This window comes from Porites lutea, chromosome 8 (genome assembly GCF_958299795.1).
Source record: "Porites lutea chromosome 8, jaPorLute2.1, whole genome shotgun sequence".
NCBI classification, from domain to species: domain Eukaryota; kingdom Metazoa; phylum Cnidaria; class Anthozoa; order Scleractinia; family Poritidae; genus Porites; species Porites lutea.
In genome coordinates this window covers 8,471,941-8,486,728 of record NC_133208.1, presented here as the reverse complement: position 1 = coordinate 8,486,728, position 14,788 = coordinate 8,471,941, and the positions used below count along the sequence as shown (strand labels likewise).

The following is a 14,788-nucleotide window of genomic DNA, read 5'->3' as shown; positions in this document are numbered from 1 at the left end:
GGCTCACCAGGCTTTTAACCAGACTTTTGGTGCAAGGGTTAGAGGGCGTTCTTTGCCATTCTCCTTTATAAGTCTTAACTTTTGCTTTATTCATTCCTGTTATTCTTGCGATATTTGTTAGCGTGTTTTGTTGTTGTTGATGCTGCTGAATAAAATAAAATTGTTACTTTTGTGATTTTTGCCAAATTTGCAGGTTTTCAGAAGACCTTCCTCGCCTTTCCTTTTTACAAGTCTGAATTATTGACTTGCTACCAAGTTCCCTTTCGTTGAAGAGGATTACGATAGACTTTGAAAAGGCTCTTTGGTCCGCAATAGGCCAGTTACTACCTGATGTGGACATCAGAGGTTGTGCCTTTCATATGACCCAAGCACTGTGGAGAAAGGTTAGTAAGAAATTATTGTAAACTGTTTAACTAAAAAATATATCCGTAAATCATAAGTCTTCAAAATTTTCGCCGATTAGTGGGAACAAGCCATGTAGTGAATATCTTTGAGTAAGAAGACTTCAAAAATTTTTCGCCGATTACCTTGAACAAGCCATGTAGTGAATATCTTTGAGTGACACATATTCTAACTAATGAGGAGCAAGACCAATTTCGTTTAATTTCCCTTTTTTTTTTCTCCTAGGTTCAAGAGCTCGGGTTACAGAGTGCGTACTGCAACGATCCCGGTACCCATAGATTTCTACGAAAAATGATGGCCTTGCCCTACTTACCGGACCAGGAGATTGAACCGATGTTCCACCGGCTAGAGAGGCAAGCTCCCACTCCCACTCTTCAGGAATTCTCCCAATACGTGAAGTCAACATGGATCGAGAGCAGAATATGGCCAACGTCCTCCTGGTCCGTTTTTATGCAATCTGTTCGGACCAACAACGACTTAGAAGGCTGGCACCGGGGTTTAAACAGTCGGGCATCAGGCAAGTCTGGGCTACCATTCTACTTGTTAGTAAAATTTCTGTATAGAGAGGCAAGGTTGACATCCCTTCAGATGAGACTCGTTTCGGAGCGCAAGCTAAAACGAATTCAGCGTAGACAATTCCGGAATCTCCAAACCAAGATCTTTAACCTATGGGAGGAATTTAGGAACGGAGAGAGAAGCGCAAAGCAACTCCTAAGTGCGATCTCTTATCTTATTGCACCCAGCCAGTGAAGATATCAAGCAAAGATTAGGTTAGAATTTGGGACTGAAACTAGATATATTTGAATCGCTTTCTTATTTAGCTAAAAAACATTTAATATTTACTTTCAAAGGGGCGGGTGTCACTAGGACGACCCACACGTCCCCGCGTGTAATAAGTACATTGGCATCGCTTTCTTATTTAGCTTAACAACATTTAACATTGACTTTCAAAGGGGCGGGTGTCACTAGGACGACCCACACGTCCCCGCGTGTAATAAGTACATTGGCATCGCTTTCTTATTTAGCTTAACAACATTTAACATTGACTTTCAAAGGGGCGGGTGTCACTAGGACGACCCACACGTCCCCGCGTGTAATAAGTAAGCTTACATTAGTTGTTAGCAATAAAAAGTATAATGGTAGTAATGTATTCACAGAGTACGAAATAATTGAGCTTAGCAACCATTTCATGATACTTAAGCACGTGCAACAACCAAGATGGCGGCGTTTTTCCATGTTGTTCCCGATCCCGTCTTGAGGCAGTGCTGTTGATCCCCCTTCAAAAAAAAATGCTTCGACATAAAAGCAGAGTAGCAAGAACTGTAGAAATCGATATTCTAGGGTTACAAAACGTTAGTGAAATGAGTTAAGGCGTTAAGCAAACAGGAATTCAGCCAAACGATGAAGCGACCGTAAATGTCGTAATTAGCATTTTAAATCATATTTCATATTCTTCAAGACAAAAAATAAACGAACTGTTAATGGTAGTGACTAAATCTTCAAAAGTTGGCAAGTTGTTCTGATTGAATCGAAACGACCTCAAGTGGATCGAACCGACTTAAGGTATGTATCGAATCGACTTCAATTTGTACCGAAACTACTTGTATCGAAACGACTTTGTATCGAAACGACCGGTAACCCATTACGCAACTCTTTCAACCATTTTAATGAAACAAAAATTAATAAAATAGTTGGGGAAATGTGGCCTCAATAAAATGTTTTGGTGGTGAAACGGGTACATATCATACAGCTTGCCTTATCCGGAAAGCGAGGATCCTCATCTTCGTTGCTGGACTCTTCGACTAACCATAGTTAGTACTAACTATGGACTAACTGGCTTAAAGAACTGATGCTGGCGTTAGTTTACAATATTATCAATCGACTTTGCTGCCACAACTTGCAATGTGAGGTCGATTGGGTCAACAAGTGAGTTTGTGGCTGCTTTTGTCGGAACTCGAATTTCTACATTTCTATTTGCCCTTATATGCCTTAAAATTTTCAGTCTGAAGGATTTATATAGTCCTATTAGCTACCTTGTATAGACTGTAGTAAAGTACTGTAAATTATTTCTGTATCGGGTCGCCGTTTAAATAACCAAGACACATCAATCACAGGGTTAATAACCTATATTTGTTTACTCTCGGACATGTACGCAAATTCATACCCCCACCGTAGTACAAGGGAGGGGGGATTGATGGGACCCCTCCCTAGAGTTTTTGATATGTTGTGGTATTTCGAAACGATTTTGCCTTAAGCCGGGAAAGCCTTTGATAGTAGAACAATTTCAAGGGAATTACCTTATCAAGATGGGGTGTATTTTATAAGTGGTAGCGCTACTGGAGGCCTGTGACGTCACCAATAACGATCACCATCTTGGCCATTAGAGGATGTTAGCATCAACAACGAGTGCGAGTACGAGAACGACTTCAAGCCGTACTCGTACTCGAAGTCGTTTTCTCAGCTTTCTATGTTAGCGATGACACCCAACTTTCCCGGGTAAATGCAAATTTACTCTGTGTAGGAAATATCGCGTTCGGTTGCTTTTCCTCGACTTCAAAAGCAGTATTTTACATAAAACATAAGATAAGGAATGTTCAAGATGATAAAGAGAGGCTAGAAACGAAAAGAAACTGCATTAAACGATCGGAATTTACCTTTGAAAACCAGCTCTTCCCAGTCGTTCTACCCACTTCGAGTTTTTGGTGAGAACTCGTCGTAGTGCAACTTGACAGGACGACTTGAAAACGTGGAGATGCGCAGAACGGATGCGCAGTACGCAAAATCGCTGATCGCGTTCTAGAACTCGTACTCGTTGTCGATGCTAACATCCTCTATTATCTTAGATTTTACCAAGTATTAAAAATCAGGTTAAAACCCCATGAAATGGTATTTTTTGTGCTTGACATATAAAATAACACATAGATAACCACTTTTCATCATTTTATCCACAATCTTTACCGTTATTGTTGAGAGAAGTTGAAAGAACATGCATTGTCACTCAAAAATGGCTTGACCATCTGCTACTTATGGCATCATATCTCGTATCTATAGTAACTGACCATCACTAAACCTCTCTCAAATGCTTGCGAGGGAAAAAAGAAAAGCTATTGAAAACGTCAGGTGCTAATGTTTTATCGTCTAGGAAAAACCTCAACTAAAAAAAACCTCAGAGGGATCGGAGGAGGCACCCCCCCCCCCCCCCGCACTTTTACGTCCGAAGGTTAAAACAAAATGCATTTGTCTCTTTTCGACCAGATGAAGAAATTTGTTTCATAATTTATGCCCATTAGGATCAGACCGGAAATAAATATGACGGCGTTCTGAAATAGCCAGCAAACGTCAGCAATAAAAATAAGCTCATGCCTGCTGTTTTTCAGTTGGTCAAACATTTTTATCAATAAGCAATAAACTGGCGCCACCGTTCTGACAAACAGTTGTCTTAACAATTGTCGTTCTAATTGCTCTAATTTGGGATCTTCCTAAAAATGCATTGAAACATATCCTACACGTTAAACGTTACCTTTGAGTTAAAATTGTTGTACGTATTTGCGTCATTAAGCAACATTGTTCAAGTATAAAACATCCTCATTGATCGTCAGAAGCTTCTTATTAACCAAAAGTTGGTAAATACAGCGGATCAAAACAGCTGAAAACTTGAGGTACGTAAAGTATAAAACGCTTTACCATAAATGAAAGATAGAGATGTTTTTTACTTACAATATTTCGATTATCTTTATACTTTGATCATAAACGGCGTTATCGACACCACTGCGCCGTATGTGAACATATTATCTGTTACGGGAAACAAACAGTTAAAGTACCTTTTCGCTTCACTCTACCCCTTTCCCCCAGAAATGCTTAATACCCAAACTAGCGAGTTGTAGATATGCTGGATTTATGAGTTGGATTTTAAGTCTTTATTAAAGTCGCCGATGGGTTTTGTGTTAAAGTTGGTGGTGGAAATTGCGAGTTGACATCGTAAGGCCAAATAACGCTGTGTAATGTAGTTAGTATTTTGTTTCTACTTTTATGCCAAGGCAAGTCACTAATCACCAGTGAATTAGCGCTGTGAGTAGTTAGGTTCGAGTTGTTAAGTAAGCGAAGTCGCAACACGAATTGGAGTTTGCAGGTTGTGAGGTCACGTTTAAAAGCCTTCACTATATTTTTTTCACAATTTAAGTGTATTTTTCCCTACCATGAGGTCACTGAATTAAAAAGATGTACAAAGATATGTGTTTAATGAAGTCAAATAGAACACATATTCTTTATATACCACCGAACGATTGCTAGTACCTGATATAAGAATACAATTATCCTTCGAGTGAGTAATGCTTTATCGGACTTCTACAAACACCTTGCATTCGCGCAAACTGTTCTTCCCTATATTAAAAAGGAAGAATTTCGCTCACATTTTCATAGGACTTTAAACGTTTGTTAGCGGCATAGCATTTTTTGAGACAAAAGGAATTTATTTTATCCTGCGGCTATTAAAAAAGGAATGATGTGCACTTCATTCAATGACGTGAATGTTACTGAAAATAGAAAGTTACTTGAACAGGCCAAAACGTTTTTTACTCTGTTTTTTCATCTAGTGTAGAATCCTAAACACCGACTTGTATGTCGTCATATATCTTAGAAATGTTTTTCTCTTCAAAACATCCTTTATCATCGGTCAATTTCTTCTGTTTTTCACATCTGAAGAAGAAAAGAAGTCATATAAAAGTTTAGCGATGGAATTGAACGTTTTATTTTAGCGTTACAGTTTGATAAATTCGCTCCAAATGAATACAATTCCACTAAATTGACAAAAAAATTGCAATCCACACTCACTCCACGCAAGCATACGATCCGCTGAATATCAAACTACGGTCCTGTTAAAATTTCTAATAATAACTCGTATAATTTATACGAATGTTTTGACAATCATCCAATCAAAATCACTTCCAGTTTTTGGATTGTGACAGGCACTGAACAGTGTGAGCGCCCAGCTTTCAGACGTCTCCCTTGGGAGTTTGCGACTGTATAAGTCTATATAACTCTTTATTAATAAATCTGAGGCTTCTTACTTTTTTTCATATGGATATACTGGGAAGTTTATAAGCCCTGAAGACAGACCCAAGGGTGTTGCTTCCAACCTCAGCGTTTATCGAGTGAGTGATTATCATATCTTCTCAATAAAATAGGGCCATTTATACGAGGAAAAATAAGACGCGTCTTAAATAAAACGCGAACTGTACCATTTATACGAGCATGTCTTATCTAATAAGACGCGTCTTAGCTAAGCCGCGTCTTATTTTAGACGAAATGTGCCGTTTATACGGAAAGTTCGCGTCTTATTTAAGACGCGTCTTATTTTTCCTCGTATAAATGGCCCTAATGTTTCTGTTACAGGGGTAATTATTACACAGTTTAACTTATCCTGAAAGCGAAGATCCCCATCTTTTTTACTACTGAACAAACGAGTGAGTTTTTAGCTGTTTTCGTCGGAACTCGAACTTCTAGATTTCTGTTTGCCCTTAGATGTCCTTAAATTTGAGTCTGAAGGATTTAAACAGTCCAGTTAGTTATCTTATAGACTATATGCGGCAACTCCAAAGGGGGGAACTTGCCTAGGATTCCTTGCTTAATCTAAGTTTCCTACAACTATTTTAAGTAATAATAGAAACTTGTCGTTACCACAGAAGGAATTAAAAATTACGAAAGAAAGAAAAGTAAATTCATCTCTGTATCACTTCTTCCTTAAAATGACCATGACACATCAATCATATGGTTAATAAACTATATTTGTAAAAACAAAATGCATTTGTCTCTTTGCGACCAGATGGCGGAATTTGTCAATTTATGCCCATTAGGGCAAGACCGGAAAAATGAAGCATTAATTACAAAACGATCGATGGCTTTTTGAAACGGCCATCTAACGTCAGTAATAAAAATGAGATCATGCCTGCTGTTTTTGGTCCAACATTTTATTTGTCAGCCCGATAAGCCGGCGCCTCAGGTGACAAAAAACTGTCTTTTGATATTTTGGGGGGAGAAGGGTCCTCCTGAAAATATCTCGAAACATATCCTGCGTTAAATCTTGTTTGAGTTTTAATTGCTGGGCGTATTTGGATCTTCACAGTCAAACAACTCAGACAATTGAAGAAGCGAACAGCAGTCAGAACTCTTTTAGCCACCAAAAGTTAGGAGACATACAACTGATCAGAAGAGCTGGAAAATCTGAGGTACGAAAATAAAACTTTTAAATAACAAGAATGATATGGAAGCGAGAGGTGATCTTTCCTAGTACATTATTTCTTAGCTATTTCAGTGATATTCTTACTATAATCATGACCGGCGTGAGTGCAATATTCCTGTTTATTTCGGCATCACTTTCAGTGTATGTAAAATATTCATGTGTTATATACATGCAATATGTATTGTAAAGAGGGCACCGCGTCTGTTTTCCTCTCATCCACGACTCATTCCCTCCTCCCATCCTTCCTTCCTTCCTTAGTTTCAGCGGTTGAAAGATCTATCCGTATCCAATTATTGTTTTATTATTAATTCAAAATAATTTCTAGTTTAAAAAGATAGCTAAAACATGCTTACCGTTACAGTTAATCGATGTTAAGTTCCCGTCTTCAACTGCATATTTCTCGTCAAGTTTTGAAGATATTCAATCTACAAATAGCAGATGTCGTCTGAAAAGAAACATTTAACATTGTTTTTCATTTCAGTATTTCTTCATTTTGTATTTTTTATTAATTCAATAAAAGTCTTTTACTTTATGTTTCACGTCAATGCATGGACAGCCTCTGTTTGTATTTTGACAGTCGTCGCATACACGAACTTGACTTTCTTTTACAGCGGTTAGCATGTTCATCGCTCACGCCACGCTGGTTCATAGAAGCACTTCGTTGTATCAATGACCTTGTCCATTCAGAAAAAAAAGTCCTATTTCTGCTCTACCGTGTTGCACGGTTTTGATAACGATTTCAGCTAGAGTGATTGGATTGCGTTCACTGGAAAGTGATGTTTTTTACAATTCTTGACCGGCGGAAAAATGCAAAAATTTTCTCCATCAGCGACATTTGCTATATAAATAAAAAAGAACGAAAAATATCAGGTGTTGCTTGGACACTACAGGGGCACCCAACGAGGATATAGTTCAAAACACTTTACATAGCATTGTTGAACGTATTTTAGGATTTAAACGGTAGATTTAGGCATATTTTTATCCGCTAAAAACTTTTCATCTGTTCGGATTCCCTAGCTGAAAGTCTAGTGATCCGAAAATTATAGGGATCAAAACTTACCTTTTCGAAAATTTCAGCCAGGAAAAGGCTCCCGAAAATTCTAGGTGGCCTTTTTTAGGGTAAATATCCGTTTAAAATGGGTAATTATACCATTTTGTAGATGTTCGAAAATCCTAGGAGAGGCAGGCAAGCAAGAAATTTTACAACAAATGTTCCGAAAATTCTAGTTCTCAAATCGTCTTCCGAACAGATATTTTCCCGAAAATTGCCGTTGGGTGCCCCTGACACTACTGGACACAGAAAAACACCGACTTATCATAGCGACAAGACGCAAGCTTAGCAGACTTTCCCTTCGCCTAACGAGACACTTGTTTTTTTTGTGAACACATACTCGGTTTCATGATGTAGATAATTCATAACTAGTATTTATGTTAACCTTGATGGCCATAAGTTTCTCTATTCTCTGGTGGGTTTCGACCGGTCCATTCTTTATTTATTTACTCTATTTGTTTATTGATCTATATTACAATTATTTTCTCCCCAAAACGACGATATATTTTATGTAATAAAAAATTCAATTTTTTTTATTGATAGAAATATTTCTGAAACTTGAACTAGAATCAAACTTAAACGACTGAGCAAAATGCTGGTCGGATCTTTCTCTGAAAAAAAATGCATTGTTTTGAAGGGAAAGAAGTTATTTTTTTTCAGTAATCAACCGTGTCATAGAACAAGTTTACATTTCATTTTATCCATGTTTTCTCGGAAAATATATTCAAAATTTCATGTGGACACGACTTACAAAAATTCAAAAATAAAAAAATAAATTGTTGAAAGATATAGTGTAAAGAAGTATTTTTAAGACTGCAGCTTAATTGGCTTCTATTTTTCTATTTTTTTTTGTTCTAACTCCCGGTCTCCGCGGTCTTCCAGAAAGCTTGAACAGGCTTTTTAAAATTGACTTTGTTTGATCAAATAAACGCCAGGGTGATCTGCGAACGGACTATATAATTCCCTGGGGTACTTCTTTATAATAATCTGTCTCTGTCTCCGGGGTAACTCTTCTATTGAAGTTACTGATAGGATCATATAATTATGTAGATTAGCTTCATAGATAATTAACGTTATTGTCTGCAAACAGGAGAGGGATATCCCCAGTTTTTACCCTGACCAGGGTAATGCATATATGGGAGATTATTAAGGAATTATGCATCGTGGCATCACCGCCATTTTCCGGTAGGCTTTGATAGATTAGACTAGCATAATTTTTGGCACAATTAGTCACTACGAGCATAATTTTCATCTATTTTTCTAAAGAAAGCGCCGCTAGCATAATTTGCACGTTTTGGTATAATTTTGCAGTGCAAAAATTGTCATTTATTGAACATGCAACCAGTGTTTTTGGTCCGAGAGCTGTGTTACAGGCAAATCTAAGTAACGAATTCATTTATTTGTCTGTTTATTGTCACATTCATGGGACCTGGGTCCAACAGGAAGTGACTCAGGACTCTCTCCACAAGACTCAACGTATTGACATAACAAGCTCCGTTACCTGGGGTGACGTCCGCGTGTTGGTTGATTACTGGTTGAGTTTTCATACTTAACTTGTCAGAGAATGAATTAAGGGCTTTCTTGGTGTAAACAGGGTAAATGAGTTTGCCATTTAATTGTACATGAAGCATTGAGGTGTTTTTTTTTTTTTAACAAATCTAAAGTAAAAAGTGAGAAGCATAATTTCTGCCCTTTTTTTGCTAAAACGAGCTTAATTTACAAATACTAGCAGAATTATTGGCAAAATTTTAGAAATATACGAGCACTGCAAGTAGCATATCATGCTACTTTTGCGAGCACAGTCTATCAAAGCCTATTTTCCAGGGTACCTCCTTTCTCTCCTCCCCTCCTCTCCCCTCCCGCTAACTCGTGGTTATTAAACTTTGCGTGCCTAACTCTCTAACACCCACGAAATAAATTCAGTGACATTCTATGAACCATGATTATTTTTTTTTCAGCAGATTGGAAGATGGCAGGCACGAAAACATTAATCATTATTTTCGTTGTCATGTTCCCAGTCGCGATGATAACAGAGGAAGATGTAAATCATGGAGGTAATAACTAACAACCACGACATCACTAACAAATTTAATTGCACACCTGCGGATTGTCGCCATTTTATTTCAGCGTCCTGTCTACTCTGCTTCATGTACATGAGAATTGTTTTCAATTTTTCCTGTAAGTATAAGCAGTCATCATAAGAGAAATTGAAGACAATTTACTGATGCAAATTTTTTTTTTTTTGGGTAAGGGGGGGGGGGGGGGTAAACAAGATGTTTTACGGTCGATGTAAAAGTGGTGAATATGTTAACAACTTCTAATAAAACAAATATAATAATATTATATTTGTCTTATTATTTTTTAATTTTACTCTTCAAAAATGGGCGATCAACATATTGCAAGATTTCTTTCGTTCAGTGTCCGTTCATGAATTGCTTTGCGCTATTTTTTTCTTCTCTAATGGATTTGAAATACATTTGCTATACAGTCAACTCTTCCTTAACAAACACCTCTTTAGACGGACAACTCTCTGGTGTTGGCCCCTGTCATTGTCCAGTCATTTGACTGTAACCAGAAAATTGTACATCGCAGTGTTACGTCGACGATACCAAACTTCTCATGTCATTTCAACTCCGCGATCAGCACGAAACGATAGAAAAAATGAACAAGGACTTGTTAAGCATTAGGAATTGGTGCTTTGATAATCAGCTTTTACTCAACCCAGATAAAACAAAACTAGTGATAGTATCCTCATGCATGTCACGTTTGGGTCAAATTAACCGCGTTAAGCATATTTTTAATAAACACGCGCTAATTATTATTATTATTATTATAAATGCCTTAGTTTTTAGTAAATTATTCTATTGCTCTTCTGTTTGGAGCAATACTACTCAAACTAATCTGGACAAGCTCCAAGCAGTACAGAATTTCGCTTGTCGTATTTTGAGCGGCGCTAAAAAATTCGATCACATAACTCCTTTGCTAAAAGACTTGCGCTGGCTACCAATCAGGCAACAACTTTATTTTCGTTTTGCTGTTCTGGTTTTTAAGTGCATGACGAGTTGTGCTCCGGAGTATTTGACATCAAAGCTCGTTGGAAGATCCGCCGTCTCGACAAGGAATACGAGAAATTCTCAACTTTTGAACATACCACTCTTCCGCACTGCCAGCGGCCAAAGGACCTTTCAATATAGAGCAACCTCTCTCTGGAATGAGTTGCAGCCTGCGCTCAAACTTAGCCCATCCGTGACGGAATTCAAGTGTTTACTCAGGCAAAAGCTTCTTAATGACTGCTTTATTTAATTAATTTAATTAATTTTATTGACCTTTGTCTTCTTTTATCATTGTTATATTCTTATTGTCACGTACTTGGTTTATAATTTTGTAATGTAAATTGACTCTGAAAAGCCCCGTGGGGACGAGCCAATAAAGTATGTATGTATGTATGTATGTACTATGCTCTAATAATAATAATATTATTATTATTTTATTATTATTATTATTATCGTCATTGTCATTATCATTATCATTATCGTTATCGTTAAAGTTATTAAATATTCTTATTGTTATTATTTTATCGTCATTTTCTATTATTTTATTATTTATTACAATTATAATAATTGTTATATTTATTATTGTTTTGCAAAGTTGATAAAATGCGGTTAGCTTACAGATTGAAATTTTTTGTTCGTATGTGTTGCTGCTTTCCAGTTTGTCCCGTTCCGATGAATAAAGAAGAAGAGGAGTTTATTAAAGAGCGGGAAAGGAACAGAGAGTTAATGGAAGAAATCGCCAGAGAAATTGAAATGACCTGCTTAGGTAAGTTAAAAAATGAAAATAAATAACAATATTAAAAACCTTGGATGAGCAAGTCCTTCCGCGCGAATTGCACGCCCTTTTGAATAGTTTAACCCTTTGGGACAGTTGGAAGTGTTAATGGAACAATGCAGAGTTTGCATTTCTAAAGCCACTTACCCTTTTAGTTTCCCATTTAGTTAAGCAGCAAATCCAGGAAGCTATACATATACTATCTATAGGTAGCCATTTTGACTTCTGAGGGAAATAACCCACCCAGCCCAGAAAAGGTTGGTCACACCACCGGGGTTTACGTCCAATATTCTTTCCAGTGTACAGTGGTGTGGGTTCTTTTAGGTCGGACAAGTACCAGATAAGTCCTGTCGCACCTACGGTTTTTATTCCTTATCCGAGAAGACTACAAAGTCTAACCGTTTTCAGATGTCATTACGAAGGCAACACTTTCTTCTCAGTTATTTAAAGAACCTGAGTGTTCGCCCGGCCGGGGTTTGAACCCGCAACCTCCCGCTCAGCAGACCGGCACTCTCCCGACTGAGCTAACCAGACGGCGGAGGTTAAAAAAACTTGGAACACTGCTACCTTATTATGGAAATCCTGACTAATCTTGTGAGAGATTTAGACAAACATTCTGGGCAAAAATCCACTGCCAATTTCACTATTCGCCACTACTCTTTCAAGTTTGAATTTCTCCTATTCCGGAAAGCCAAACAGCCCCAATTCCGTGAGGTGAAAGGCTATAAGTTGGACTAGATATCTATAGAATAAAAGAGCAAACGAGAAACTCCTGAAAACGTTTATGCTAGTTTTTTTTCTAAAAACGCACAAACTTTTACGACTTAGAATTTAATGGAACCAATTTAGATAAACGATTTCTAGTCCATGAGCCATTTTGTGAGAAGTAGGTAAATTCGAAGCCTTTCTCTCAAGTTATTAACCCCTTTCAATTCGATCAAGCTTTTTCAGTTCATGGTGACAATTGAAACTTAGGGTGCGTTTGATTGCATGGGAAATCCGGATTTGAGTTTAAAGTCCGGGTTTTAGATTTGGCAATCGAACGCGAAATGCAAAACGGACTTCACCCTCACCCTCTGAGAAATCCTTCCTCAAATCATGACTTTATGGATTCCTTTATACCTCTCTAGTTGAAAAAACTGTTCTCGTGAACAGTGTTTTTTTTCTGCTTGTTATGCGTGCGCATGCGAGACAACCGTTCAAATTTTTTCTTGTTATATCCCCGAAATACTGATTACCAAAGGTCAAATTTCACTTGTATAGCAACAACATAGACCAGCAACACCATACGATATCGAACAGGCCTTTAAATGCAATATTTTTTTGTTTGGAGTATTGATACCAACGTTTTCTCAATGAATTTTAAACAAGAGATCATGATATCAGTTGTTTGTGCTTACAGGAGAAACGTTTAAGTCAAGGAAATTCTTATAACTAACTTTTACTTGCTGATTTGTAGACGAGTGTAAAACAGCACAACATAACTGCCACAATGATGCATACTGCACCAACACCAAGCATTCCTTCACGTGTACTTGCAAAGCAGGATATACTGGGGATGGCGTCAACTGTGCAGGTAACATAATATGGAGCTGAAACGGACAGAAATTTATGTTAAGTCACATGCTATTCTATGCCAAAAATAATACAGCCAAATGGAAAGGTAGAAACCTGTTTTCATATTCGGTCAGTGTTATGTCACAGGTTGTATCTACGAAAAGAGTTTTGGCCTTGGTACGTGTAAAGTTGTGGCCTCCAATTTTTCCCACAGAAATTAATAGCAACGGAAATAATTTTAACCGCCAAAAAAGTATATTTAAAGCCAACGCTGCAATGTACGTATGTTAATACAGCAAAAAGGCAACATTTGTATTCTTGCTTTAACAAAAGGTAATAATAATAACTGCTACAACTTAACTGGTCGAGCTCGAGCCGTATCCCCAATAAAGCACACAGGCTTAGTGCCAGTTAGTCTAGCTGGAGAAACAAAAAGTGTGACCAACATATGCCTGGGACAGGAAACACCGAGCTCAAAGGCTTAGAAACAGAAAAAACTTGGGATCTATCTTTGACATAACGAGATCATCTTCACTAATATACCTAACAAAGCACGAAGGCCAATAGCCAGCTAGGCTGTTAGAAACGGTTAGGGTGCAGCATTACACGGTTTAAGGTAAACAGGTGTTTATTACGATTGTGGCTGGGGGTCTGTACCATTGCCAATTTGACTGCGTCAGTCATTGACTTTATCGCCACATAAGAGCGGTCCCGGTACAGCTGTTCTAAGCGTACATTGAGACTAAATACACAAGATAAGGAACTGGTGAAAAACGGTGCTAACCGTACAAATAAAATAAGAAGTGATAAAATTCAGAAAAATGGCAGAGCTGAGCGGCCAACAGAAAAAATGCGGTCAGACAGAGGCCAGAAAAGAAAACTTGACCAAAAAGCCACGAATGGAAAAAATGCGGGCCGGAAATCTGGATAACAACCAAGCCTCAAGCTCAAAGACGTTTCTACGGGATTTTACAATCAAAATAGGCCGCTCCTAAAATAAAAAAAAAAATAATTAAGAAAAGCAAAGAAAGGTTGTTTCAGAAGCCGAGATGACGTACACGCGATATTTATACGTATTTATACTCCCGGTATGGACAAGACAAGACAAGACAAGACAAGACAAGAACTTTATTTAATATACCACACAGAAGAAAAGACATTAACAAAAGACAATACTACTTATGTAAGGTACAAGCGTCCTTTAGCTAAAAAGCTAATCTAGCTAGGAGGCATTATAGAATTAAGAATATTTAAGAGGTTCTTTCATGGGGGCACAAGTAGAAAACAATGTAAAAAAAAAATAAACAAAGAACAGAAAAGAAATTGAATCACTGAAAACTTGGGGAACTGCATGGAGAAAATATTGGAAAAGAAAGAACTTAATATGAACTCGTGCCCCTGGCTTAACACCCAGGTTCTGTGGTATTTCGTGCCGTCAAAATAGTTATTTCTTATTCTTAGCGTTATAAATAACATAACTTGCAACATGTAAAACTTCGAATAATCATTTTTCACTGATTTTATCTGCCATTTTACCGTTGTTACAAGTGCCATCAATTGAATTAGTGTCCCTTGTAATCGCCTAGTTTTAAAAACTGATTTATTCATTCGTGGACTACCAGTCTCGGAAGCATTGCATTGCTATCTCTCATTCAATAGATATAAAACTGAAATAGAACTGATTCAGTTTGATAATTCAGCATTAACTCTTG

General features: G+C 37.5%; 1 protein-coding gene and 1 long non-coding RNA gene across 3 annotated transcripts; both read left to right on the top strand.

The window, feature by feature from the left end:
* Window positions 1–239: 239 nt before the first annotated feature.
* LOC140946558 (uncharacterized) lies at window positions 240–1,555 on the top strand (the record flags this gene model as incomplete). Its single annotated transcript, XM_073395685.1, has 2 exons — window positions 240–383; window positions 628–1,555. Coding segments are annotated over 2 exons (669 nt in total), but the record flags the coding sequence as incomplete, so codon positions are not given.
* A 3,951-nt stretch (window positions 1,556–5,506) lies between these two features.
* On the top strand, window positions 5,507–11,510 carry LOC140946932 (uncharacterized). Of its 2 annotated transcripts, XR_012166883.1 has the most exons (4): window positions 5,507–5,552; window positions 6,524–6,626; window positions 9,653–9,745; window positions 11,403–11,510. It is a non-coding gene; the product is annotated as an uncharacterized lncRNA (long non-coding RNA). The 2 variants fall into 2 exon arrangements; XR_012166882.1 differs by lacking the exon at window positions 5,507–5,552 and having other exon boundaries at window positions 6,401–6,626.
* Window positions 11,511–14,788: the final 3,278 nt, after the last annotated feature.